The sequence below is a fragment of the Podarcis raffonei genome, chromosome 4 (assembly GCF_027172205.1).
Source record: "Podarcis raffonei isolate rPodRaf1 chromosome 4, rPodRaf1.pri, whole genome shotgun sequence".
Lineage (NCBI taxonomy): Eukaryota > Metazoa > Chordata > Lepidosauria > Squamata > Lacertidae > Podarcis > Podarcis raffonei.
Genome location: NC_070605.1, coordinates 67,807,847 through 67,835,052, shown reverse-complemented (window position 1 = coordinate 67,835,052; position 27,206 = coordinate 67,807,847). Strand labels below are relative to the sequence as shown.

Genomic DNA, 27,206 nt, shown 5'->3' with positions numbered 1-27,206 from the left:
AGGACTTACTACTTACTCTCCAGCAGTAGCAGCTGGTGATGTAGGACTGAGGGTTATGAGAGGTAACCTGCTCAACCCTACCTCACTAGCTACCACTGTTCCCTAGTTAGTGTGCACAGCATTGTGGCTGTAGAGTTATTCTAGATACTATGCCGAATGTAGTGGTGGACAGACAATAAAGTTCTCAACTTCAGTCTGCTGCAAAGGTGGTGATATTTCTGAATATATAAAACACAAACTCCTTCATTTGGGGAGTTTCTTTTGGCGTTTCTGTCAGGACTCACTTGTTTTCATGTTCCTCAAGAATATTGAAAAGTGCTTTCTAATTTCAGTGGATTTCCTGCAAAAATTGTAAACACACACCTGTCCAATCTTTGCTATTCTTCTCAGCACTGTTTCTCTTCATCATATTTCCCCTCATAGTCCTCAGCCACACTGCCCTTGAATCTGAGTGGCTGTGGCGGCCAAAGTGATTTTGATAATGATGTCATGATGTTACGTCTGAAGTAATGATGTCATGAACACCCTGTGGGTCATCGCAGCCAATCACACTTGAGGAGACTAAAGAAAATGGCACTGAGGAGAACAGATCAAAGGGGTCACCATACAGTAACAAAACAGTGTGAATGTTGGGGATGTGTATGCAGGGCCGTCTTACCCATAGGGGCTAGGGGTGTGGGGCACCCGGGCACTGGGCTCTCAGGGGCGCCAGGCCAACAGTCTGGGGTCCAAGAGTTGAGTCTGGGGAAGAGCCCACCCATCATTTGGAGTGCCACGGTGGGCTCTTCTGCTGCAGGCGGCTCTGCACCACAAGTTTGGGGCGACTGAGCCAGCGAGACTCCATTCTCCTGCACTCCTGGGACTGGGCAACCTGGGGGGGGCACCAGGCGGATCTTTGCACCCCGGCACTGCATATGCTTAATACAGCCGTGTGTGTATGTATTCTGGCCATCTGTTTGACTGGATCAAATGTAGTACTTTTCAAAGGGAATAATAGCAAAATTAGAGAACATTCAGTGCAGTTCTAGATTATGTGACAGTTTGCAGTGCTTAGTAAACACAGAAGACAAAGGCTCTCTGTGCAAGCCCACATTCTCTGTAGATGTTTTCTGTCTTCATCTCATGCAGATCTGTCATTCCTCATTACAAGATGCCATGATTTTTATTTCCCGTTTCCTTTGTCTTGTAGGTTTCTTATGTAAAAGCTATTGACATCTGGATGGCTGTGTGTCTTCTCTTTGTGTTTGCTGCCTTGCTCGAATACGCAGCAGTGAATTTTGTGTCAAGGCAACATAAGGAATTTCTCAGGCTTCGGAGAAGGCAGAGAAGGCAAAACAAGGTACAAGACTCTATCCTCCATATAATCATGGTTTCCCCAAAAAAATAATTGTTTACACTCTTCTGATTTCCTCCCTTTAGCACGCAAGACACAAAATATATTTCTTTATCTCCTCAAAATTTTAGTCAGTGAAAGGAGCTGAGAATATAAAACAAGAGTTCATTGTGTTTCTATCAGTGCCTGAACTGAAAACAAAAGGTTTTTCATATTTGCAAAACAAGTCCAAGTATGCCTTTCTGTAAAGAAATATTCAATGTTGAAAGGGCAAACCCATGATAGTTTGCAAATTTCAGGCTTGCTGTGAATATTCATGTCACTTTTAATTTGAATGTCTTCCAGGCACCAGTCTTCATTTCATTCTTTTTAGCATTGTTGTCTTTAGATTCTGCTTTAGCTGCCAATCCATCAACCAGTATTTGCATTGTAGTAGCTAAAGTGCCTTTATTATGTTGAACTGGAATTTTAGAAGTAATTTATCGCCTGGAGTCCTGACAATAGCTACTCATTCAAAGTTGATTTTCTCTTGACCTCCATATGATATTTACCACCCATCTTTCTCAACAAACAACAACAACAACAACACATACACCATACTAATCACATTATTTCAGCTACTATTTGCTTTAGTTTGACTTTCATAGCCAATTCCAATCGATCTCCTTCTCAATTGCTTTACATTGTTCACCAGGATGCTCTTCAATAACTGTGCCATTCTTACTTTTCTTTTTGTTTTGCTTTGTTTCGTTTCATATATCATTGCACCATTTCCATTCTTGCTGCTGCTCTCTGTTCTGACCAATCTGGGAACAGGCACAGACTGTGGCTATTGGGAATGAAAGCGTCGAGTCGGTACGGCGTATGAATGGCTTGCGGATGAAAGAGTCACCAGCACACGGGATAATGAATCAGATCTGCAATCCAAGTTTGAGGGTAAAGAGAGAGAGAGAGAGAGAGAGAGAGAGAGAGAGAGAGAGGTTGTATGAAAATGATGTCATAAATTGGCAACTGCCAATATTTATGGCATCGTAAGTAGTAGAACTCTTATGTCAAACAGAACAGTTTTGACCATATGTAGATCTTGGTATGTTTCGACTTCTTGTACTCTGTGTTTCTGCTGCTTTCCCATTACATCTTTCATGGCAGTCCTGCTGCTTCTTTCACCATGGATTAGCACATACATGGGTAAGCTTACTTCTGCTATTATTTACAATGCACTTATACTGCTGAACTTTGAAGTTGTGACTCAGAGCCAATCTGCATGTGGCACTGATGCCATGAGTGCAACATGTGTGTCTCGTTATTTCAGTGTAAACAGAAACCTCAGTAGTAGTAGAACGGACAGGACTGGGCCCAGACAAGGGAAGGGGATTTGACTCTTCCCCTCATCCTGTGACCTTATTAAGCCCCATCACCTGCTATTATTCCCCGGAAGCAAAGCCTCCATCTATGCCAATGGAGGCTTTCCTCTTAGGGACAATACCAGCTGTGGGTAGGGCAATTTTCATCAGGATCATGGTATGGGGAGGCACGTTATCCTGCCGTGTGCTATGACAGACCCTCCAAAGTGTCCCTATTCTCCAGAAGCTGTTTCTATTTAGAGAAGCTGTCCCGGTTTCTGATTTGATTCCAGAATGTCCCTTTTTTCCTTAGGACATCCCTATTTTCATTGGATAAATGTTGGAGGGCATGGAGTTATCCAACCCACAAGCTGTCTGATCCTGTATAGGGAAGGATTTTTTTTAATGCTTATTGTTTTATTATGTTTTTATATGTTGGAAGCTGCCCAGAGTGGCTGGGGCAGCCTAGTAAGCTGTGAGAGGTGTAAATAATAAAATTATCATTATGGACTGGGATGTCCCTAGTTTCATTGGAGGGTATGCCATGATGCTGCTTGCTCCTCTCCTTGCCATGGCTGCTAATTACACTGGACAACTCAGACATGCTCACTGCAATTAGTGTCGTGTTTCGTTTGGCAAACAAGAAAACGGGGTCACCTGTGAAGAATGCTATTGTGACAAGTATCCTACCTCTCGTCAAAATGCATTTTCAGAACCCAGTTGTGTGAACAGAACAGAAACAACCCTACCTGCACGTTTAGGACATCGTATTTAAAATGTTGCTGATAGTTGCTGAGCAGCTTTAGACAAATGCATGGCCTAGTCTCAAAACAGAAGAGCTCTGTTGAATCAGATCAAAGGCCCAACTTTTTGGAGTAGCCAAGCAGATACCTCCAGGAATCTTACAAGTAGAGTTTGAAGGCAACAGCGCCTCCCACAGCGCTGCCACACAGTGTTCAGTGAACAAGGAGCCCCTGAGCAAGGAAATTTCAAAAAGCCCAGTTATTAAATAGTAGCCTTTGATACTCTGATCTTCCATGACTTTCTGTAATCCCCTTTGAAAGCTATCTATGCTCGTAGCCATCATTGGCACATCTTGTGGCAGTGATACCCATAAAATAATTGGACATTTTGTAAAGAAGCACTTTCTCTTGTACTGCCAATTAGTTTCATCAGATTAGCTTGCATTCTCGTGTTATGCAATATGTGTGGGGGGGGACCCTCTACCCACTGTCTCCACTTAGTTGTGCTATTTCACATTTATAACGCTATTGCAACCTTCCATGTACAGAATCTGTTCCAATAATAATAATAATAATAATAATAATAATAATAATAATAATAATAATAATAATTTATTATTATTATTTATACCCCACCCATCTGGCTGGGCCTCCCCAGCCACTCTGGGCGGCTTCCATAGAAACCAAAAATACAGTAAAATATAACACGTTAAAAACTTCCCTGAACAGGGCTGCCTTAAGATGTCTTCTGAATGTCAGGTAGTTGTTTATCACTTTGACATCTGCTGGAAGGGCGTTCCACAGGGCGGGCGCCACTACCGAGAAGGCCCTCTGCCTGGTTCCCTGTAGCTTTGCTTCTCGCAATGAGGGAACCGCCAGAAGGCCCTCGGCACTGGACCTCAGCGTCCAGGCAGAATGATGGGGGTGGAGACGCTCCTTCAGGTATACTGGACCGAGGCCGTTTAGGGCTTTAAAGGTCAGCACCAACACTTTGAATTGTGCTCGGAAACGTACTGGGAGCCAATGTAGGTCTTTCAAGACCGGTGTTATATGGTCTCGGCGGCCGCCCCCAGTCAACAGTCTAGCTGCCGCTTTCTGGATTAGTTGTAGTTTCCGGGTCACCTTCAAAGGTAGCCCCACGTAGAGTGCATTGCAGTAGTCCAAGCGGGAGATAACCAGAGCATGCACCACTCTGCCGAGACAGTCCGCAGGCAGATAGGGTCTCAGCCTACGTACCAGATGGAGCTGGTAAACAGCTGCCCTGGACACAGATTTGACCTGTGCCTCCATGGACAGCTGTGAGTCCAAAATGACTCCCAGGCTGCGCACCTGGTCCTTCAGGGGCACAGTTACCCCATTCAGGACCAGGGAATCCTCCACACCTGCCCGCCTCCTGTCCCCCAAAAACAGTACTTCTGTCTTGTCAGGATTCAACCTCAATCTGTTAGCCGCCATCCATCCTCCAACCGCCTCCAGACACTCACACAGGACCTTCACCGCCCTCACTGGTTCTGATTTAAAAGAGAGGTAGAGCTGGGTATCATCCGCATACTGATGAACACCCAGCCCAAACCTCCTGATGATCTCTCCCAGCGGCTGCATGTAAATGTTGAAAAGCATGGGGGAGAGGACAGAACCCTGAGGCACCCCACAAGTGAGAGCCCAGGGGTCTGAACACTCATCCCCCACCACCACTTTCTGAACACGGCCCAGGAGGAAGGAGCGGAACCACTGTATGACAGTGCCCCCAGCTCCCAGCCCCTCAAGACGGTCCAGAAGGATGTTATGGTTGATGGTATCAAACGCCGCTGAGAGATCCAGCAGAACTAGGAAACAGCTCTCACCTTTGTCCCTAGCCCGCCGGAGATCATCAACCAGTGCGACCAAGGCAGTTTCAGTCCCATGATGAGGCCTGAATCCCGACTGGAAGGGATCCAAATGGTCCGCTTCTTCCAGGCGTGCCTGGAGTTGTTTGGCAACCGCCCGCTCAATCACCTTGCCCAAGAATGGAAGATTTGAGACTGGGCGATAGTTGGCCATCGTGGCCGCATCTAAAGATGGTTTTTTAAGAAGCGGTTTAATAACCGCCTCTTTCAGCGAGTCTGGGAAGGCTCCCTCACGGAGGGAAGCATTCACCACCCCACGAAGCCCATCGCCCAGTCCTTCCCGGCTAGCTTTTATAAGCCAGGATGGGCAAGGATCCAGGAGACAGGTGGTTGGTTTCACTCGTCCAAGCAGCCTGTCCACATCCTTGGAGGTAACAGATTGGAATTGATCCCACTCAACTTGACTAGACAGAACTCTAGCACTCTCCCGCCCCGGCCCTGCTCCCACGGTGGAGCCTACTTCTTCCCGAATCTGAGCGATTTTATCTGCAAAAAACTTTGCAAAATCATTGCAGGAGAACATGTGGCCCATACTGGGCCCCGATGTTGCAGGTGGTTCCGCTAAATTGTGAACCACCTGAAAAAGTCTCCTGCTGCTGTTTTCTGCAGATGCAATAGAGGCGGTGAAGAAATTCTTCTTCGCCGTCGCTATCGCCACTTGGTAGGCTCGACGTTGAGCTCTAACCTGTATCCGGTCAGATTCGGAATGAGTTATCCGCCACCGGCGCTCTAGCCGTCTCAACGATTGTTTCATTGCCCTCAGATCCGTGGAAAACCACGGGGCTGTCCGGGCTCCATGCAATCGGAGAGGGCGCTTCGGAGCCAAACAGTCAATAGCCCTGGTTAACTCCACATTCCAGTGGGCCACCAGGGAATCAGCTGAAAGGCCATCAACATGGGATAAAGCATCCCCTACCACTCTCTGGAAACCATTTAGATCCATTAAGTGGCGGGGGCGGACCATCCGAATTGGTCCCACCTCCCTGCAGAGGGGATGGGTCGCAGAGAAGTCCAGTTGCACCAGAAAGTGATCTGACCATGGCACTTCTTTCATTTCGCTTTTACTTAGTGTCAGATCACCAACATCCATAGAGGTAAACACCAGGTCCAAGGCATGTCCGCGGCTATGGGTTGGGCCAGACTTATTCAGGGACAGCCCCATGGAGGCCATGTTTTCCACGAAGTCCCGAGTGGCCCCTTGTAAGGTCGTGTCGGCATGGATGTTAAAATCCCCTAGGACGACCAAGCTAGGTGTCTCCAGGAGAACATCCGCCACGACCTGAAGCAGCTCAGGCAGGGAATCCTTGGTGCAGCGGGGAGGTCGGTACACCAAAAGGAATCCTGTACTGCCCCTATTGCCCAACTTCCAGAACATGCACTCGGAAAACTGGGTCTTCCCAATAGGACGCCTGGTGCAAAACTAATGACTTCCTAAAAATCACTGCAACCCCCCCTCCCCGCCCACATGACCTGGGTTGCTGTGCGTAAAAGAAACCTGGTGGACAAGCAGCGGCAAGGACAGGCCCATCTGCTTCATCCAACCAAGTCTCTGTTACACATGCCAGGTCAAGTCCTCCATCCATGATCAAGTCATGGATGGCAGTGGTCTTATGAATCATTGACCTGGCATTGCACAGCAGCACCTTCAGGTCATGTGGGTATCCCTTGCTGATTCTAGTATCCATCCGGTCAGGACCAGACCCGGAGGCAGGAATAGTCCTCAGACAACGACTAAACCTGCCCCCTCTGTAATGACATGGTCTAGTCTTAGCGTAACTCCTCCTCCTACCCGTGATCACTGAGATCGGTTGTCCCAGTGCATCCCCCCCATGGAACATGCCCCAGCCATTTTGTGGGCTGGGGCCCACTCCCCGGCAGCCCTGACCCCTCCCCCTAAGAACAAAATAACACCTTAAACAAACAAACAAAACCAATAAAACAATGCAAACAAAAAAAATGTAAAAATTACAAAAACATCAAAATAAAAAAAATAATTCCCCAAGCCCAACCAAACATCCATCCCACCCCCACCCCCCACATACAAAAAATCCAAAAGAAAATTTTTAAAAACATTTTAAAAACACTCTGTGCCCCTCCGGCAGTAACAACTGTCCTAGTGAGGCCTGTCAGGCCCCGCCCTGGGCCAGGTGGTAAGTGGCAAGAGCAGGGCCCTCAGGGACTCACTCAGGGGAGTCCTCCTGGGCAGCGGCAGCAAGCAGCAAGCAGTCCTTGTGAGGCTTCAGGCCCCACCCCAGGCCAGATGGTAAGTGGCAGGAAGGAGCAGGGCCCTCAGGCACTCACTCAGGGGAGTCTTCCTGGGCAGCAGGCAGCAAGCAGCAAGCAGTTCTTGTGAGGCTTCAGGCCCCGCCCCAGGCCAGATGGTAAGTGGCAGGAAGGAGCAGGGCCCTCAGGCACTCACTCAGGGGAGTCCTCCTGGGCAGCGGCAGCAAGCAGCAAGCAGTCCTTGTGAGGCTTCAGGCCCCACCCCAGGCCAGATGGTAAGTGGCAAGAGCAGGGCCCTCAAGCACTCACTCAGAGGAGTCCTCCTGGGCAGCAAGCAGCAAGCAGTCCTTGTGAGGCTTCAGGCCCCACCCCAGGCCAGATGGTAAGTGGCAAGAGCAGGGCCCTCAGGCACTCACTCAGGGGAGTCCTCCTGGGCAGCAGGCAGCAAGCAGCACGCAGTCCTTGTGAGGCTTCAGGCCCCGCCCCAGGCCAGATGGTAAGTGGCAGGAAGGAGCAGGGCCCTCAGGCACTCACTCAGGGGAGTCTTCCTGGGCAGCAGGCAGCAAGCAGCACGCAGTCCTTGTGAGGCTTCAGGCCCCGCCCCAGGCCAGATGGTAAGTGGCAGGAAGGAGCAGGGCCCTCAGGCACTCACTCAGGGGAGTCCTCCTGGGCAGCCAATCCAATCCCTTCATCATTTTTGTCACCCTTTTGTGCATCTTCTCCAGTTCTACAATTTCCTTCATGAGCTAGAGCAACCAAAACTGTATCTAGCATCACTGTCACATCCAGAATATTTAATTTGCATTGGGAATTTGCATGAAGAAATGCTGTCTCATTTATGAGGACAAAAATCACTTTGAAATCATATATATTCTCCAACCCTACTACTTAGAAGTTTATTTAGAAGAACATTCTCAACCATAGGAAGAGAAGAAAGAATACTGTGCTGAACTGAGGGAAGCAGATTAGCTTTGAGGAAGGCCATGGTCTAGAGATAAATCACATGATTTGCATGCAAAAGGTCCTCAATAAAATTCCTCATATCTCCAGTTTCTTTTTTAAAAAAAAGACTTTAAAAATAAATAAATCCAGGTATACCAACCCTCTTACAATAAAAATGAACTTTCTTGAACTTCCCCCTACTTCTGGATTTTTTTACATCTCTGCCAAGGCTGGTGCTAAGTAACAAGAATAATTTTTGAAACTAGGGTAATTTTGCATTATAAGGGAAGTATCTGCCTTTGTGATCAAAGCAAGAAGCACTGTGCATGCTGCAAAGTCTTCATTCTGTTGTCCCTGAATAATTCAAGAAGCTATTGTCTCATGTGGCAAGTCAAGCAGGATATTTCCCAAAAGGCTGGCAACAGCAAAAGCCGACCTCTGTATTAGGGTTGACAATGCTGATTCTGTTGTTAGCACTGATGTTACATTAATACTGGTGGGATCAAGAAAACTGGAGCTCAGGGGGACGTGTTAATTGATTTGCATATTTATGCCGCAATAACCTGAGCAGATGCACCTGCAGACAGAACAAGGTGCTTCAATCTACATCTACTGTACATCAATACCCAGACGTCCAGTTACTTCCTCTATATTATAAAGATGACCCTGTGATTTGCTTCCCCCTGCCCCAGCAGACCAGTCTAAAAGAAGTATCTTGCCCCCTAGAAACAGCTGTACAACTGGAATGATCTGGTGTATCTTGCTACTCTGAATATCAGTAGTCATGCATCAGCCAAAATATAGGTGGGAAATGGGATCCTGGATTTAGGATTCTTTGGGGGCATGACCCTTACCATAATGGAAAACAGGGAGCATGCTTAAAATGTGGGCCTCCAAGCCACTTTCTCTGGCCTTTGAGATTCTCCCTGGACCATGCTATCTCTGTAGACCACACTTCTCACTGACTGTTCTGTGCCCCCTTCAAATGCTTTTGCTTGGCTGGAATGCATTATTGCCCTGTGCTCATGCCTCTTGCTTGCCTAGCTGAATGAAGGAGAGGGGATGAGTGTGCAGACTAGATTCTTGCAGGGCTGGCTTCAGTCTCGTCTGTTGCTCCACATACTTTTGCTTCTGGACACACCCCTTTATTTGCATCTGACCCTCCCCCGCTTCCCCAGAAGGTCGACCAAATGAATGCTGTTTGAGGGCTGGAAAAGGTTCCATAGCCTCCAACGTTTCTCTGATGAGAATAGGGACGTCCTAAAGAAAAGCAGCGCATTCTGGGATCCAATCAAAAACTGGGACGGCTTCTGTAAATCCGGGACCCTCCCTGGAAAATAGGGACACTTGGAGGGTTTGAGGTTCCCTGCTGCTGATCTCAAAGCAAAAGAAAAGTCAAAGGTTTTACAAGAGTAGTGTGGATCTGTGTCTCATTATCATATACATGGGGAAGGATGAAAATACATTTGCATACATCTTAGTTAGGAAAGAGCTTGCTAGTTCACTCTCATTTAGCTCCCCTACCCTGGATGTCTAAAGTGGCCTGCCAAGAAATTCAAGCAGTCACCACTCCTCAGAAAATCCTTGTCATTATCAGCTGCTTCTTCCTTACACCTCTGTGCTGCATGATTCAAATCAGAAGTGGCAGGAAAGAAAGAGAAAAGGGGGATTTGTGTCTCACTCTGTGATACCTGCAGCCATTTCAAGAAGTGCAGATGAGTTTCGGTGCTTTCAGAAATACGTACAGTCAGAGGGCTCATGTGTGAAACACTTTTATGTATCACAATGTGGAGGGGCGGAAATCTTTTGCAACTGTGGAAGCATATCTCAGGAACTAGCTGGAGAAGCAGCAATGGCCTACTTCTAGCTTAGGGAATGTTGTAGTAAACATTCAGGCATCTAATATGGACAGAGTACAGAGAGAGAGAGAGAGAGAGAGAGAGAGAGAGAGAGAGAGAGAGAGAGAGGGTGAGGGTCTGCATACATACACATGCTACATTCAATGCACATTCTTCCCCTCAAAGAATTCTGGGCAATGTAGTTTACCCCTCACAGAATTGCAATTCCCAGCCACCCTTCACAAACTACAGTGCCAGAATTCTTTCAGAGAGAAAATGTGCTTTAAACATATAGCGTGTATGTGGCCCTAGTGTTTGTGTGTGTGTGCTTTGAAATGTGCTTTGAATGTGCTTTAAAGGTCTGGTGTGTACACAGCCTAGTGTTTCAGCCATATTGCTGTAGCTAAGGTGAGAGCGACGTGTGTTTGCAAAGCATATATTCCATAAATGTGCATGGGTTGTTCCCTATTGCTGGCTGCTTCTTCTTTGCTTCAGTGCTGGGTTGTTTCTTCCAAAATGTGAACTTACCTCATGGACAACTCAGTTGGTTAGAGCATGGTGCTGATATCACCAAGGTTGCAGGTTCAGTCCCCCATAAGAGACAGCTGCATATTCCTGCATTGCAGGGGGTTGAACCAGATGATCCTCAGGGTCCCTTCCAACTCTATGATTCTATGGGGGGGGGGAAATGAAATCAGTGCCTTGAGATTTCTGGATGGGCCTTTGCCAGACAGAGACAGATGATTGTCCCTTCTCTCGCCTTCTCCCTTTCAGCCTCCCCAACCCAATCTGATAACGTGCTGCATTATTACCACATCTCAGTCATATCAGGAACGGAGACAACAAAAGGCTGAGGCTATTTGTAAAGGCATAGCTTTATTGCTTAATTTTGACTGAAACGAAACACTCATATCTTGTCAGTAAAAAAATATATAAATAAATAAAATACTCCTTTCCCCAGGCTGGATTTGCCTTGAAAAATATTCAGTGCTTCTGTCCCCAGTGGAAATGTTTTATACTTCCTCAGATCCTTGCGTATAGCACTTTGTGGTAAAATGTGCCCTGTTTGTTTTATGTAACATTCCACATCATGTGAATAATGGAAGTGCTCAAGGAAAACCCTTTTCGCTGGGCTATTTTTAGCCCTCACAATGCAAGCTCAAGCACATGGGTTTCATTGTGAGAAAGACAGCCTTAATATGAATGGCTTTATGATTCCCACTGCCATTAGCATCTAACTTGCTTCAGGCAACCAATAGAAGTTGGTTGGTTATACTGAAGATCAACACTTCTTCAGGGCAGACCTGTTGGCGGTTGACTGTGTCACAGCGGTGTGGACATTTGGCACCCTTTAAACACACCCACAGGGATGCGGGTGGCGCTGTGGGTTAAACCACAAAGCCTAGGACTTGCCGATCAGAAGGTTGGCGGTTCGGATCCCCGCAACGGGGTGAGCTCCCGTTGCTTGGTCCCTGCTCCTGCCAACCTAGCAGTTTGAAAGCACGTCAAAGTGCAAGTAGATAAATAGGTACCGCTCTGGCGGGAAGGTAAACGGCATTTCCGTGCGCTGCTCTGGTTTGCCAGAAGCGGTTTAGTCATGCTGGCCATATGACCCGGAAGCTGTATGCCGGCTCCCTCAGCCAATAAAGCAAGATGAGTGCCGCAACCCCAGAGTCGATCACTACTGGACCTAATGGTCAGGGGTCCCTTTACCTTTACTTAAACACACCCACAGAGCAATCCTAACTATAGAAAGCTGGTGTAATGTACACCCGTGTAAGTCATGGCAGCTTAAGTTACTCCTGTTCCAAATTCCATTCAGGAAGAATTTGACTTACACCACCCTTTCTGCTGGCTGGTTTTCACCAGGCTGTTAGGTCATGTGTCCAAGCTAGAAGGGGTTTGGACAGTCTCTCCCTGCCCCGTATTGCACTGGATTTAGGGCAGTGCAGGTGGTTCCCCCACACAGGTCACAAAGCCAAGAGGGTGCAACATTGAAAAGATCCGTAACTGGGAAGATCCAATTTGGTAGCGCCAAATTTTGGGCTCATTCAGGGCGCCATATTACCAAAGATTACCCCTGCTTGCACCTCATAAGTTCCATGGACTTAAGCTGAACTGCAGCGAGGAACTGACACTGTCTCAGCCAGAGCTGAGCCAGGAAAGCCCAAGATCCTCAGAATCCAAACTCTCATCCCAGTGTATCAGTATAATTCGGGGACACAAGGAAACTTCAGCCCACTCTTGGAGCTTTCCTGTGGTTCAGTAAAAAAGAATGCCTCTAACGTCCACAAACCCCTGTATGCTACATTGCATTGTCATTTCTTATAATGCTGAGTTGAATGTTATCTACTGAGAACTTTTGGCTCAAATTTTAGATGTCAGGAAGTAGGTGCAAGGGGGGTAAGATACAGACTTCAGGACTGGTGGCCATTGATAGCCTTATCCAGTGTGTGGAAGAGACGTGACTTTTGACATCAAACCTGTTTGCAATAAATTAATGACCAGTTATCACAGAATTTTTCTTTTTTTTAAGGGGAAATACTGTGGAAATCTTGAGCAACAGGAACCCTAGGAAACTCGGGCCTAGTTCTCACTGGGGTTGTGCCACTTCAGAATGTGTATGGGTGGCACAGTGACTCACATGATCGAACGTTACTCAATAAGAAAATCCCTCCAAACTAAATGTCAATGTTTCTGGATGGAGAATTATTCACTCAAGTATGTTCTTATCTGTACTCCAGAGTGGCAATGTCCAGATAACTCATTGAGAAATCAGCCTTAAGAAAAGTAATCCAAACCAAGTAATCTACTCAGCATATTAACTGTTGCACGATTCGACAAAGATTTATTTAAAGGGATAAGTAACAGATAATTTTGTTTTGGACACAAAATCATTACAGGAGGAAAGAGGGTGATTCATGGGCTGTAACAGGCAGCCACAGAATGCCAAAGGCAGAGTTTTGTGGTTTATTTGCATCTATCAATTTGGGATCAAATCTGTATTCCTTAGCCAAGAGTAGACTGCTAGAGAGCCTGGGAGGTTTTTTTTGTCGTTTCTTTTTTTCTTTTTCTTTTTAACCTTATAACTTTGTGCGAGAGGCCAAGTGATACTCATCACCAGGTAAGGAAAGGGCTGTACTTCAGTTCACTGGGTTTGACGTACAATTTGCTCATAAACAGCAGGGAACACACCGCAACTGTACTTTGCCATTTCCCAAATGATGAAAAGAGCCCACCTGCTGGGTGCAAATACTCCCATTCTTTTCTGTGCCTGGAGAAAGAGAATAAATTGAAAATAGGACATGAACAGCTGGAAAAGAACCAGAAAACAAAGCACACTTTTATTTTTAAGGCCACAGGAGCACAGTTTAAAAGCACCTTCCAAAATTAAACTGCACGCACATGGAGGTTTTTTGGTTTTTTTAATGGAAATGTATACCATGAAGGATCCTTTTTTCTTTTTTTTCCATATTTATTTTTACAGTTCCTAATACTTGATTTGGGCCTTGTCTTTAAAACATGAATGCTGTTGCAAAGCATCTGTTTCTGTAGAAGACCCTGTGATACAGATTTCCTAATTTCTGTCTGCACTTCTTAATACAGGCATGGGGAACCTCAGACCCAAAGGTCTAATGTGACTCTCCTGGCCTCTCAGCCTTGCCCACAGAACTCTCCTCAGACCACACACCCTTCCCTGCCACACACCTCTCAAGTTCTACATTGCACTCCTTTTGAGTGTTTTTGCCTGGCTAGAATGTATTGTGATAAGTTGGGGGGGCATCTGTTGGCATCCGTCTGTCTTGGTAGACATAATGGAGGAGTGCGCCTTTGTGGATGAAGTCAAACTGTTGGAAGGTTGCATCGCCTGCTGTGGCTGTACCCACCAATATGGGAGAGATGTTTCGTTGCAGTTGGGGCAGATGAAGGTGTCTGGTTGTGCACCATGGTGTTTCTCTCTGTGCTCCTCCTCTCTGTGCTCCTCCCAGCAAGGAATCTTGTGCTGGCTTATTTAGACCAGCCTGGCTAGTTAAGAGCAAAGATGTTAACAGATCAAGCTACTGATTGCTGGTCTTTAGTGCATCAAAGGAAGGGTCTCAGGTCTGTGAAAGATGGGTTGCCAAGGTGATGGCAAGGGAGCAGGCTGTGCTCACAGGAAAAATATGTCTCTAAAAGCCTAGCCTTGTGATAGGAGATGGACGGAGAGGAGTTGCTTAGGTGAGAGGTGTGCTGCGAAGAGAAAGGAGAACAAAGACAGAATCATTTTGGCAGGCTGGCTGAAGGGAAGCTAGGAGGGATGCCTTGGATTCCAGCGCTGCACTGCTGTGGGGAAGAAGCCACCATTGAGATGGCCACACTGTAAGATCTAGACTCCCTCCCTCCAAATTCAGGTGTAAATATGTGAATAAATCAAAGGAACACAGGCTGCTGGAACCCCCTGGAATATTGCTACCACTCTGCATAGATTGGGGTGGTGTCCAACCTGTGTAACAGTATCTTGGAACTCTGATAATGCTTCTTGCTTGCCTAGATGGGGAGGATAGAAAGGGAGGTGTGAGCAAATTTAAATGTGTTGCTCCACCCACTTTTGCTGCTGGCTCCTCCCACCTCTGGTATGTGGACCCTGGAAGGCTGCCTAGAAGGAAACGTGATCCTCAGGCTGAAAAGGACCCCCTCACTTAATGGACTGAGCCAGGATGTCATAGGAGCCTCGTTTCTCAGACTCTCCAGCAGCAATGGAGGACTGCTGTGACATTCCAGGTGACCCCTTACAAGGCCCTGGGCATCATATGTTACTGGGTAAGTTTCCCAGTGTGCCCACTGAGCTCAGGCTTCCCCTAATTTCATCCATAATAAACTACTTCCACCACCTATGAAGGCCTCCCTAATGCTTTCATGGAGAATGCTTAGATAAAGCTTTTTCGGAAAAGCCACAGAGAAAAGCAACGGGGAAGCTATGCTGATTACAAGATGAGCCTGGGGAACTCTTCCATAACTCATGCTGAGTTTCTTTTTCAAACCTCTCCCTCCTCTTCTTTCTTACTTCATTTCTTCCTTTCTACCCCATTCCTATGAAAATCACTTCCCTCTAGCATTTCTGCTCTTCCTTATTATTATTTTTAAAAAACTTGTCTTTTCCTTCAACCTTTTTACCACACTACAATAATTATTGACATCAGATTCAGTTTAACTTAGGTTACAAAAAGTGGTAAATGTTTCTAAATTATACGTTTAGAAACACAAAGTTGGCTTGCCGGTCGGTTCACCTGCTGGAAAAGAAATGAACAAAGTGTTTGGGAATGCTTCCTCTCAAGGTGAAGGGCATGACCTAGCTAAGCCTGACAGGACAGCTTACTCTGTGGTCTTAACCTCTTCGTGCATTAATTAGAGTTAAACATGTTGGTTATATGAGACTGATTTATCCCACAAGTGCGTTCAGGATGATAAACTAGTGTTTCTCACGAGGATGGCTGGAAGCTGGCCACATTCTTTTGGTAGGTTCGGCTGTTTCCCAATATACTGTTGCTCAGCTGTCTTAATAGAATGGACCCATTTACTAGAATGAGTCACGCATTCATTTTTAATGCTCTGCTTTCCTTGGTGGCAACAGAGTTGCCTCCTGGTGCTCTGCAATCTTCATCTGCCACAAGAACTGCTAATTAAGAATGGAAAGTGCAGTCCATGTTTCATAGAGATGTACTAAACTGCAAGGATATTGCAGATTATAAGCATGTTCTTTATATATATATATATATTAAAAAAAACCCCGAAACACACTTGGATTTGCTAGCTTACAATGTTTTGCTTTCTCCAGGCTTATTGTCCTTTCATCTGTAATGGCACGTACTTGTAGTGATGCTCTTTGGTGAAAATCTCCCTTGAGTTTGCCCTAAACTTCCCTTGGTCATTTTTAACAGGTGGTTTCCCACAAGGAGAGCTTCAGCCCTGTAGGTTTTATAGTCAACTTCCTAATTTAGCAAAGAGATGGTAGGAGCTTGTAAGGCTGACAGCATCTGGCCTGAAGAAGGTTCTTTTGCCTGGTTCATTTGATGAGCAGGTGACAACCAGCCAGCCAGCCAAGCTTCTCTCTTTGCTATGCTGCACCACTGCAGAAGAGGCTGTGCTCAGCTGGCAAGCAGATTAATCTTTTTATTAGCGAATGTTTTGATGACAAAGCAAAGTACAGGCACTGAAGCAGAACAGACCATTCCTGAGGAAACTGGGTGCGTGAAGAGGATGTTTTAACAAGTAATCGTGAGGACTAGCATATAGCAAGGCACGTGAGTCCTTTCCAGAGAAGGTTGGAGTCCAGTTAAGGACTGTCGAAGGGCCATGAGAGTGTCTTGCCCTGAAGCAATACTTGTCTGGAGCTTGGGGCTTGGCAAATGAATGCTAATAGTTCAGCAATGTGTTCCATGGCTAGAAAATGAAATGGACAAACAGGAGACCTCCGAGCTGAGGATGTTGCAATCTAGGTGTCTATGAAAGACACCTAGATTCCAGTTTGAGTTGGACTGAAAAAGAGACATGGAAAGCTAAATTAGGGCTCTGTGAACATTTTAGGGTGTTGGTTGTGGGAGCAGTGGGCATTGGCTGTCTGTTAGCAGGTTTAAGCTGTTCCTCATCTATGCTCAGACTGTATATTTGTAAATAAGCACAACTACAAAATGCTCTGAAGCCTTCAGTGGCCTTTCAAAGGAAACCACTCCTGGGTCAAGTGGAACTTTTCAACTCTTGAAGAAGTGGGGTGAGCTTAACAGTATTATTACTTATTAACGGTGGGCATTAGTGTCATATCTGAGAGCGGTAGATAAAACTCTTCCACCAGAAATAAGCACTGTTACAATATTAAAATGGGACCTTGCTCTCAAGATTGCATGCCAAGGTTAAAAAGACCCCACATACAGGCTGGAATGAAGCAGACTGTGGTGCTATGCTATTATTCATTGCTAGGCGGGAAGTAGGTTTATCTCTTCAGAGTCCTTGGTAGGGATGTCACCTTTTAGTGGTGTCCTGCTTTTACAAATGAGTTAGATCAGGCAGCCTGGAAATGGGAGTGTGACTACGCAGCAGCTGCTGTGTCTCTTCAGCATGGCAAAACCAATCCAGATTGCTGCTGTTTACATGTAGGCAAGCCAACGCAACACAGAGGTTAATGAATTATTGAGCACCTCTCTTAAATTGGCTGGGGCATAATTAACTTTACTCTTTAAAGTGCTGGGTCCAGGGGGGAAGCTCGCAATGTGCAGGGAAAAGGGGGGGGAGAATGCCATTTTTCACTACACTATGTGGCAGATTGAGAAGCAGGGGAGGAGTGGGAAAACAAAGATAAATTGAGTGAGATAACCTCGTTGTAGATACACTTGAAGAATAACTGCAGGTAGGGATGGAAGTAAGGAAAACTAAAAGCTACCATCTTTATTCATCTCCCACTCTCCCACACAAACACACCCCAACTGAGACCCATATTACAACCTGTTTACCTTTGTTTCAGGAAATTCAATGGGTGCCATTTTGTCTGATCTCACCTATAATGTTCTTCCCCTTCCATTTGTATAGTCCCGTTCTGTGTCCATTCTTGGTCACTCTACATCAGTGATGGCCAAACTTGGCCCTCCAGCTGTTTTGGGACTACAATTCCCATCATCCTTGACCACTGGTCCAGTTAGCTAGGGATGATGGGAGTTGTAGTCCCAAAACAGCTGGAGGGTCAAGTTTGGCTATCACTTCTCTACAGTGACCAAGGGAAGCTTGGGAACTAGCCTTTCTGTAGAAGCTGACTGCTTAACAACTACCTAATGGGTGAAATTGATCCTGCTACTGTCTGTCTCATAACCTGCCTCTCACTGGGTTGTTGTGCTGATAAAGGGGAGGGAATGGACCACATGTGTCACCCTGAGGACCTCAGAGGAAAAGAATGGCCCAGTGAAATAGTGAACTCAGAAAAGTCTATCTGAATTGATCCTCAGCCTAAAGAAAGCTTTTGGCACCTGATCACTACACCAACATCAGACATTAAAACAACAAGTCTATTTGTTAGATTACTTTAGAATGATAAGGTGAGATAGGTTCTTAAAGCAAACAAAGTGGCCAACCCTATTAAAAATAGTAACTACATAATTTCAGTACAGAAACAGGTAAAAAAACAGAAAACAAGCAACAAATAACAAACACAAAATAGCAGATAGGATGCCACATGTAATTAGTAATTATTTATGTAGTACATATTTACTGCCCCCTCCTCTTTCTAGGCAAGATTATCCTCTTAGTTCGGCAACATCAAAGAAACAAATCAGCTGAAACAAATCACCGAAGCTTGTTCAGAGATTTCTGACTCCCTCTCCACTCCACACACACACACACACACACACACTGTGTTATTTGTGCTGCAACTTTCCTTATACCTGTGTGGTGACAATCAGTAATGTAACCCTATGGCCAGGGAGAAGCTAGCACTTTTAGGCGTTTGAGGTAAGCCATCTTTACTGACCCAGAAAACGATGCCTGGGTTACTTGCTGCAAACAAAAGATGTGCAAGCTGATAGAAAGAAGAGGGTTGTGGTGGTTTTTCTATAGCTAGATGAAATGCCACTTTAAGTTACTCTGCTACCCAAAGCTCTTATTTTATTGTTGGCTGATGCTGGTAATTCTCCGTGCTGCTTGTCTTTTGTGTTTGTCCTTTGATCTCCACCATCTCTCTTGTGGCTCTCGCTGTTTAGTCTTGATGCACACAACACACAAAACATTTGCTTGCTTCATTTTCTTGGGGTTTTTTCTTTTGTTTTGTTTTGCTCCTTTGTGACAGTTGGCATTCATACTTTCTTCCTGTATGGTATTTGCTGTTTATCTCATGTGTTATCCTGGCGGAGTTCACAGATGATGAGCCCACATGAGGACCTTCTCTTTAGTCACTTCCAAAGTTTAGTCAGAGTTGGCTGAGCTTTTTTTGCCCAGTGGCTGCTGATCAACCCTCGGGGGGGGGGGTGTCACATGCCAGTGATGGATGTGGTCATCCTACACTCTATTATTATTACAGTGGTACCTCGGGTTAAGAACTTAATTCGTTCTGGAGGTCCATTCTTAACCTGAAACTGTTCTTAACCTGAGGTACCACTTTAGCTAATAGGGCCTCCTGCTGCCGCTGCGCCGCCGGAGCACAATTTCTGTTCTCATCCTGAAGCAAAGTTCTTAACCTGAGGTACTGTTTTTGGGTTAGCGGAGTCTGTAACCTGAAGCGTCTGTAACCCAAGGTACCACTGTATTGTTATTATTATTACCTATCCTTTTTGCCTGATGTGATTCAAGGCAGCTTGCACACACACACACACATGCACGCACGCACAAACACAGACACACCTCAGCTGATTCAAGCTGGTTCGCCTGTATGCTTACCTTTCAGCCTTGTGCAGTGGTGTAGTGTAGGCTGCCAGTGCCTGGGGTCACACGGAGGGGTGGGTGGGAAGGAGGGAAACGGATAGAGTATGCATGCTCATTCAACTGCCTAACTGCGTCACCCAGGACATTGCTACCTCAGAGATGAGAAAAGAAGAGTCATTCCATTGTCTGGAGAGGTCTTTTCCTAGTTCGCATGGAGAAGCCATTTTCAACGGAGCCCAGCGACAGAAGCATGCAGCTGAATTGAGGCAGCACCGGGTGTTGAAATTTTGTACCCCCTAACAATGTTGCACCCAGGGCAACCACCCCTGTGGCACGTGCACGCACACACACACACACACACACACCATGCTACACCACTGGTCTTGTAGACTGCTCTTTTGTGATTAACATCATACCTTGGCATTACTTCCAGGTCTATGTTTTTAATGGGAAGCAACTTTGAAATCTCTTGTGATGAGCCAATATTTGTCCAATCACTGTCAACTGACAAGGAGGCATTACAAAATGTGCCTATCTAGTGGCCTCCACTTTAAGCTGGTTGCTTCCTAATGTAAAGGTAGTGGATCAGGGACTCAGTACATGGTCTGTGGTAAATGCCTAAATGAATTCTTCCTTGGCTGTTGCTCATTTAAATGTGCAAATTTTTCCTCCCTTAAAAAAAAAACCTCTTCACTTTTTTATAATCTGCTCCAAAAACTTCCCCAACCCCTCTGCTTCTCCTCTCTCTCTCTCAGGCATTGTCTGATACGCTCTGATATAGCTGCACAGTTTATTTGCAGGCAGAAATATGGAAGCCCCTCTGCCTGTCTTTGGCATGAATGAACAGGCATGCCTGGACAGCTCTAAGATGGATATCTGGCTGCTAAGGAGAGCTTCATGTTTAAATTGATGAGCAATTTCATGTTAAATTTAGCCACTTCATCATGTCCTGTGTCTCACAGGCTTTTAACTCACACCTTTTGGAACAGTTTCAAAGTCTTTCAATGAAAACAGACAGGTTATGTGTGTTGCTTGTGCATGTGATGAGTATGAGAGCCAATTGCTTTCCAATTTTATAAGGGCCATGTGAAGATAAAAGCATCAAAACCGATAAAAGCTACTGAAATGAGTTGAACTGAAACAGTGCTCCGTCTGTACATAACCATTGAAGTGTTTTCCGTACATTTATTTCAGTATATCTTTGCCTACTTGAAGCCTGCATTTCCCAGACGCAGATATCAATTTAGCAATAGGAAGGACACCCACACAGCACTATCTTCCAAAGTGCTCGAAATACCCTCATTTAAATTAGCGGGAGGTGATCTGCAGACTTGAGGCAGCAGCAGCGATCAATTGCATTGATGAGCCTTCTTCCTGCAAGATGTGTTGGTAATTGGGAGGAAAACACATGTTAGGAGTTTGCTGGAGATAAGTCTCAAAGCTAAAGCAAGTCTCACTTATCTCTTGAACATGTGTTACCACAGCTGCTCGTTTAAAACTGGCATAGAGTTTAATATTTAGGGCAGATGGGATTGCGGGGGGGGGGGGGGCAGGAATCGTTGGCACTGGACTTGTTTGCACTATTCTTACTGGGCAAGGATTCATTATTTCCCCTCCCCATCATATTTTGGGTAATTAGGACAAGACATACCATTTTGGAGGCTTTCAGGGACTTCCTAGCCAAGTGCCAGCAGGGAGGCAAGAAATGGCCTTTTCCCAAGGACCTATTTCTTATCATGTATGTGTTCTTGAAGGACAGTGGGCTAGCCACAAAACTTACATTTGCTCTAAATAATAATCATAATTATAATCATAATACCCCGCCCATCTAGCTGGGTTTCCCCATCTACTCCCATTATATTGTCTTTAAATCTGTGCACCCCAGCAAAATAATATGTTTTTAATGCACATACAATTGCTTGTGCACATGCTGCTCAAAGAAAATATCTGAGTTGCCTGTTCACAAATTTCTGACTCCCTGTGAGGGAAATAAGAATCTCTCAACATCTCTTAACCCCCTACATGCATATAATTTAATTTTTTAAAAAAAGAAAGCAGGGATTGGTAGAGGAAAGGGAGCTGGCACAGTCATGGGTCATGATCCAAAAGGCTGCATAGCAAGCCCTCCATGAACGATGTGGCTTCTGAGTCTCCTCCCAATAGATCCTTCATCTGCTTGACAAGCCATTTTTAAAGCTCAGAACTTTCCTCCCACACTCCTCTTTTAGCATCTCCTCAGGGCATATCTATGCTAAAGAGCCAATCTGCATATTCAGAATGAGGTGGTGGGTAGAGTGATGTGGTAGAATTCTGGGCTGTACCACTTCAGACTGCAGGTGAGTGTGGGTGGGTGTCATGTTTTTTAATGCTTTTGGTTGGGGGGGGGACATGCTAAACTTCTCTCCCTGATGTAACTACTTTGCCACATTGCAGTCAGTATTTTTATTTGGAAAGGTTTAGCATAGACCCACAGTGATTTCTTTTTTCTTTTTTAATGTGAACAAGGATTCAAAAAGAATGACCCCTCTACTGTGGTGGTATAGTCTAGAATGCTCCCATGTCAGTAGGGATGGAGGAGAAAATCAATTTGGTTTCTGTTTAAAGGCAAACCTACCTAATTCATGTTTTCTGAAACATTCCAGGAAGCAAAAACAGCCATCCTTCAAATTACCTGAATTTTGCAATGCAGTTCACCAGCCAAGTAACGTACAAAAATGCGAGTGCTAGGATCAAGTATGCCTAAAAAATGTATACATTAGTGAAACTAACATACAAAAATAAATGCATTATGTTACAGAAAATTATTGGGCAAAATTGCATTCAAATATGTATCAGGAGAAATTTGCACCAAGTTGCTGGTGAATTTTCATGAGGGTTGTTTTAAAATTTCACAAACATGTGTGGAAATGTGCAGAACTGAAGACTGGAAAAATTAGAAATGGATAAAAAGCATAAGTCACAGATGTAACCATCCCTGCATGTCAGACTTGTACCTCGTTCTGTATAATGGGTACGACAGCTAGTGAAGCAGCGGTTTCTTCTCCTGGCAACTGTATTTCTTTGAGATGGATATGAACCTGTAACATAATTCTCAATATCCTTGCCTAAACTTCCATTCTCAGAATGAGCGGGGGGGCAGTAGGAGAAAACTATTACATTAGCATAACAACCCTATGGCCCTGGAAGGGTTTCAAAGGTTTCTTCTCTTTAAAATTTTTTTAAAAAATATTGATTTCCAAAAAATAAAATAGAGCAACCTTGAGTATACATACATAGCAGAATCCACCTACAGACAAAAATGATAGAATTCCTGATACAGAGTCAGACTAGATCACAGCAAATGATCAAATTATAATAAAAGAGTCGTTCCTAGATTTGCATGATTATTATGGGTCAGTATAGCCCCTACAAAGGGAGGCATGGGTCTTGGGAGGGCCTGAGAATTTTGAGTCCTAATTAATAAAGGGAAACATTTAAAACCGCACTTCCTAGCCAATCTTTATTCGCTTCACCTCTCACTACCCGCCTGTGTTGTGTAAGACGTCTGGGTAGGACTGCAACCCAGACATTATGGAACCATGATTGCCATTATTGTGTACCATGAACTATTATTATACATGACTACCATTGTTTATCAATGACCATCCGAGCTCCCACCAGTAAAAAAATAAACAAGGCAAGTTATTTATCCTTAACTGTCAGATTAAGGTCACTTTCCAGAGCTTGCAGTGCTAAGCAAAGGGCAAGCAACAGGAATTAGTGGGTAGTTTCCCCAAGACAGTGTGAGGAGGTGCTGCAAGGGTGTGTGAGGGAGCGACTCACACATAAGGAAGTCTCTCTAAATTGCTGTCGCCTCCTTCATCAGGAACTCCAGGCTGGCATGTGTAAAGTAGAAGCTCATTATTTTGGGGAAAATCTGGACAAGCCAGATGAACGTCTCCTATAATAAGCTATTAGCATATTTGAGAGTTTCCAAATAAATGTAAAACACAAAACAGTGGCTGCTGAGAACCTGTTCTCCTTTAATTAACCTTCTGACCTGGATTTGCATTGCTTCTGCGTGCAGCACTAAGGAACAGGAAAAGCGTCCTGGGAATGCAGCTTCACTCTATGCTTATGCAAGTGCTATTAAAGGTTTTAAAAGGAACTCAGTTCATTGCAAATTTACCAGGGCATGTTTCCCTTGGTGTGGAAGATAAATCAAATAGCTACCTTTTTTGGAAGGGAGGAAAAATCCATCCAATTTATAATTTTATTTTCTTTGGGGTGCTGAGCACTTAGACCAGGCTTCCTCAACCTAGGCCCTCCAGTTGTTTTTGGCCTACAACTCCCATGATCCCTAGCTAGCAGGACCAGTGGTCAGGGATGATGGGAATTGCAGTCTCAAAACATCTGGAGGGCCGAAGTTGAGGAAGCCTGACTTAGACTCATAGAAGACTTACACAGAAGCATGCAGAAGACTTATGTGGAACTACTAAAGGGATGGTATTACTCAGAGTAGACCCACTGAAATGACAGGCTATAACTTAGTTGTGCTCATTAATTTCAACGAGTCCACACTGAGTAAAACTTAGTTGAATACCACCCAAGCTATCCAAGCAACGTTAAGTCAGGCTCCATATTAAGCAAATTACATGTGTCAAAGAGTTGTGTTGGGATGTCTAAATGTCAGATCAGGTCTGCAACAGAAATGAAAACCGGCTTCATATTTTGTCAGTACAGGACATTGCAAAGGGGCTGTTGTTGAGAAAGAGAAAGAAACCTCTAAAAGCAAGTTTCTCAGCACCCTTTACAGAATAACAGTTCTTAGGATTGTTTTGAGGAGGCCAGTGTTGTTTTGCATAATACTAATATTGCTACTCATAATCCATCTTTGAGAAACTTAACATGCCACACATGGGGAGTTATCTCATTTTCACAGCAACCATGTGAGGTAGGTTGGGCTGGCAGATAGTGACTGGCCCAAGGTCTCCCAATGCCAGTGTGGTGTAGTGGTTAAGAGCGGTAGATTCATAATCTGGGGAACTGGGTTCGCGTCTCCGCTCCTTCACATGCAGCTGCTGGGTGACCTTGGGCTAGTCACACTTCTTTGAAGTCTCTCAGCCCCACTCACCTCACAGAGTGTTTGTTGTGGGGGAGGAAGGGAAAGGAGAATGTTATCCGCTTTGAGACTCCTTAAAAGAAGTGAAAGGTGGGATATCAAATCCAAACTCTTCTTCCTCTTCTTCTTCAATGCTTTTCATGGATACCGCTCAACTGCCCTAATTAAATTGGGACATCCTGTTTGGGGGCCCTGAGCTCTCACACGAAAGCATGGCACTCAAAAACATGTGAGAACACAGGGCCCCAAACACATGTGTTTTGGGCCTCTGTACTTTCACACAGGTCACATGACTTGCCTGAGAACACAGCTCAGAAGACGTGCATCACAGTTTTTGGCCTGGGCTTGCTGAAGGGTTCACTGCCAGTACTGAACTAAATGGGGCAAGGCCGTTTCCTATGGTCCTATGGTCTGGTCATGACATCTGTCCACCATTCCATTGGGGAAATCAATAGAATTAGAGAATATCCAAGTGTTCTTTTGTCGGAAATATTGTGGCACTGCCCATTTGGAAAGCAACATTATGAACAGAGCTCTTGCTCAACAGCTAAGGGCAAAAACTTAAATGAGATTTGCATAGACGATTAACCGCCTTTCCCTTCCGTTGCTTACCCTCCAGGATGAAGATGCTGCTCGCGACAGCCGGTTTAACTTCGGCGGCTATGGGATGGGTCACTGCCTCCAGGTGAAAGATGGCGCTGCCATCAAAGCCACGCCTCCCAACCCGCCCCTGCCCCCGCCCCCACCGCCAAAGGATTCCGATTCCATCAAAAAGAGGTTTGTGGACCGTGCCAAAAGGATCGACACCATATCCCGAGCGGCCTTCCCGCTGGCCTTTCTCATCTTCAATATATTTTACTGGATTACGTACAAAATTATACGCCACGAGGATATACACAAAGATTAGAAACGTTTCTGTCTGAGCTGGGACCTTCTAGCCAAAGTGACTCTCTTGTAAATAAAGAGTGAAATGTCTTTCCTGTCATTGACTGAGGGTTTTGTTTTCTGTGGTACTAAAGAGAAAGGGTGGGGTTAGAAGAGGAAGAAAAACAGAAAGGAAAGTTTCGGTAACAATTGCACAAAACGAGATACTGTGGGATCACCAAACGAGGATTTGCCCTGATTTCCTCCTCTTGCTACGTGGTTCTTCCAGACTCTTGCCAAGCAAACCTAAATGGGGCCATTTTCCCTCTCTCCAACCCGCCCCCCCCCCCGTGTCTCTAAGCTGTATTTAAGAAATACTTTAAAGCATCTACCATGGGACTGTCTGTAATGGCTGCACTGCAATGAGTTTAAAGAGGACCAAACTTTTTTCAGGGTAACGCTGCCTTTCTATATGAAACAAGTCTAAGCTACATTCCATTAATGTCTGTAGTTAATGATTTGCCCAGAAGTCCCTTTGTGGATTGTAAATTATTTCTACTAACAGGGCATGGGGGGGTGTCAAGGGGGACGATTTATACTTTAATATCCTTGTGGGTGTGCATTTTAATATTCCTGCTTTCCTAGAACTGTAGTTTTTGAGGTCCAACTTGTGTAGGGTGTGGTTAATTTCATAGTGTCCACTTGTAGAAACAACCTGAGAAATGGCTGGTTTTATCTTGGTTCCAAGACAGTGCACTTATTTCATTTCATTTCATTTCTGCCTGGTTATTACTATATTTTTTATTATTGATGACATTCAGCATAAGGTGCCAAAACTGTAATTTGACCTATCGTATTTCCCTGTATTGCACTGTTGATTAAGAACTTGTTTCCTGACCTAGCTCAGTATAGCATTGACTTTCTATTGCTGCTCTCATTGTAGCTGCGAGTTGATAGCTCTGTAGGTAAACACGACTCGTTTACAGACCTCTAATTTATATCTTTACTATAAAAAAAGAAAGAAAGAAAAAAGTGGCTATCATTTTAAATATCATTGACTTATCTGAAGAATTTTAAAAACTGTACTGTGATTTTCATAACCTGTTAACCTTTTGGTGCCAGAGCTATGTGGTCCAAATCCTTGCTATGTGTTCTAAAGTAGAAATAAAAAGTAAACGAAAACCAAACAAAAAAATGAGGTATTTTTGCTTACATGGGTGGCAGGAGTGAAACCTGGAAGATTTTTTTATTTTAATCTTGTTTTTTAAGTTGCATTTCAATCAACTTGTTTTTATTATTGGTTGTTAGCTGCCCTGACCCCGGTCTTGGCTGGGGAGGGTGGGGTATAGATAAAATTTATTATTATTATTATTATTATTATTATTATTATTATTATTATTATTTTAAAAAGCATTACTATTTTCCATTTTCTGCAAAAAGGTTTACTGCAAAAAAATAAATATGTATTATTGATTGGGAGGGCATATTTTCCTTTTATTGCTGCTAGTTCTTATTGCAAGAAAAAACCCAACCCACAAACCGAACTATTATGGTT

General features: G+C 44.8%; 1 protein-coding gene across 13 annotated transcripts in view; it reads left to right on the top strand.

Annotated features, from left to right (window-relative positions):
• Positions 1-26,900, top strand: part of GLRA2 (glycine receptor alpha 2) — a 120,443-nt gene extending 93,543 nt beyond the window's left edge. For 3 of the 13 annotated variants that reach the window (XM_053387196.1, XM_053387203.1, XM_053387202.1), the window contains exons 8-10: positions 1,190-1,339; positions 2,150-2,269; positions 25,407-26,897. In XM_053387196.1, the coding sequence (XP_053243171.1) occupies positions 1,190-1,339; positions 2,150-2,269; positions 25,407-25,694 (558 nt within the window). In that variant the 3' untranslated portion in view covers positions 25,695-26,897. Of the gene's footprint in view, positions 1-1,189; positions 1,340-2,149; positions 2,270-25,406 lie in introns of all 13 variants that reach the window. The other 10 variants (XM_053387193.1, XM_053387197.1, XM_053387191.1 and 7 more) reach the window with 8 other exon arrangements.
• Positions 26,901-27,206: the final 306 nt, after the last annotated feature.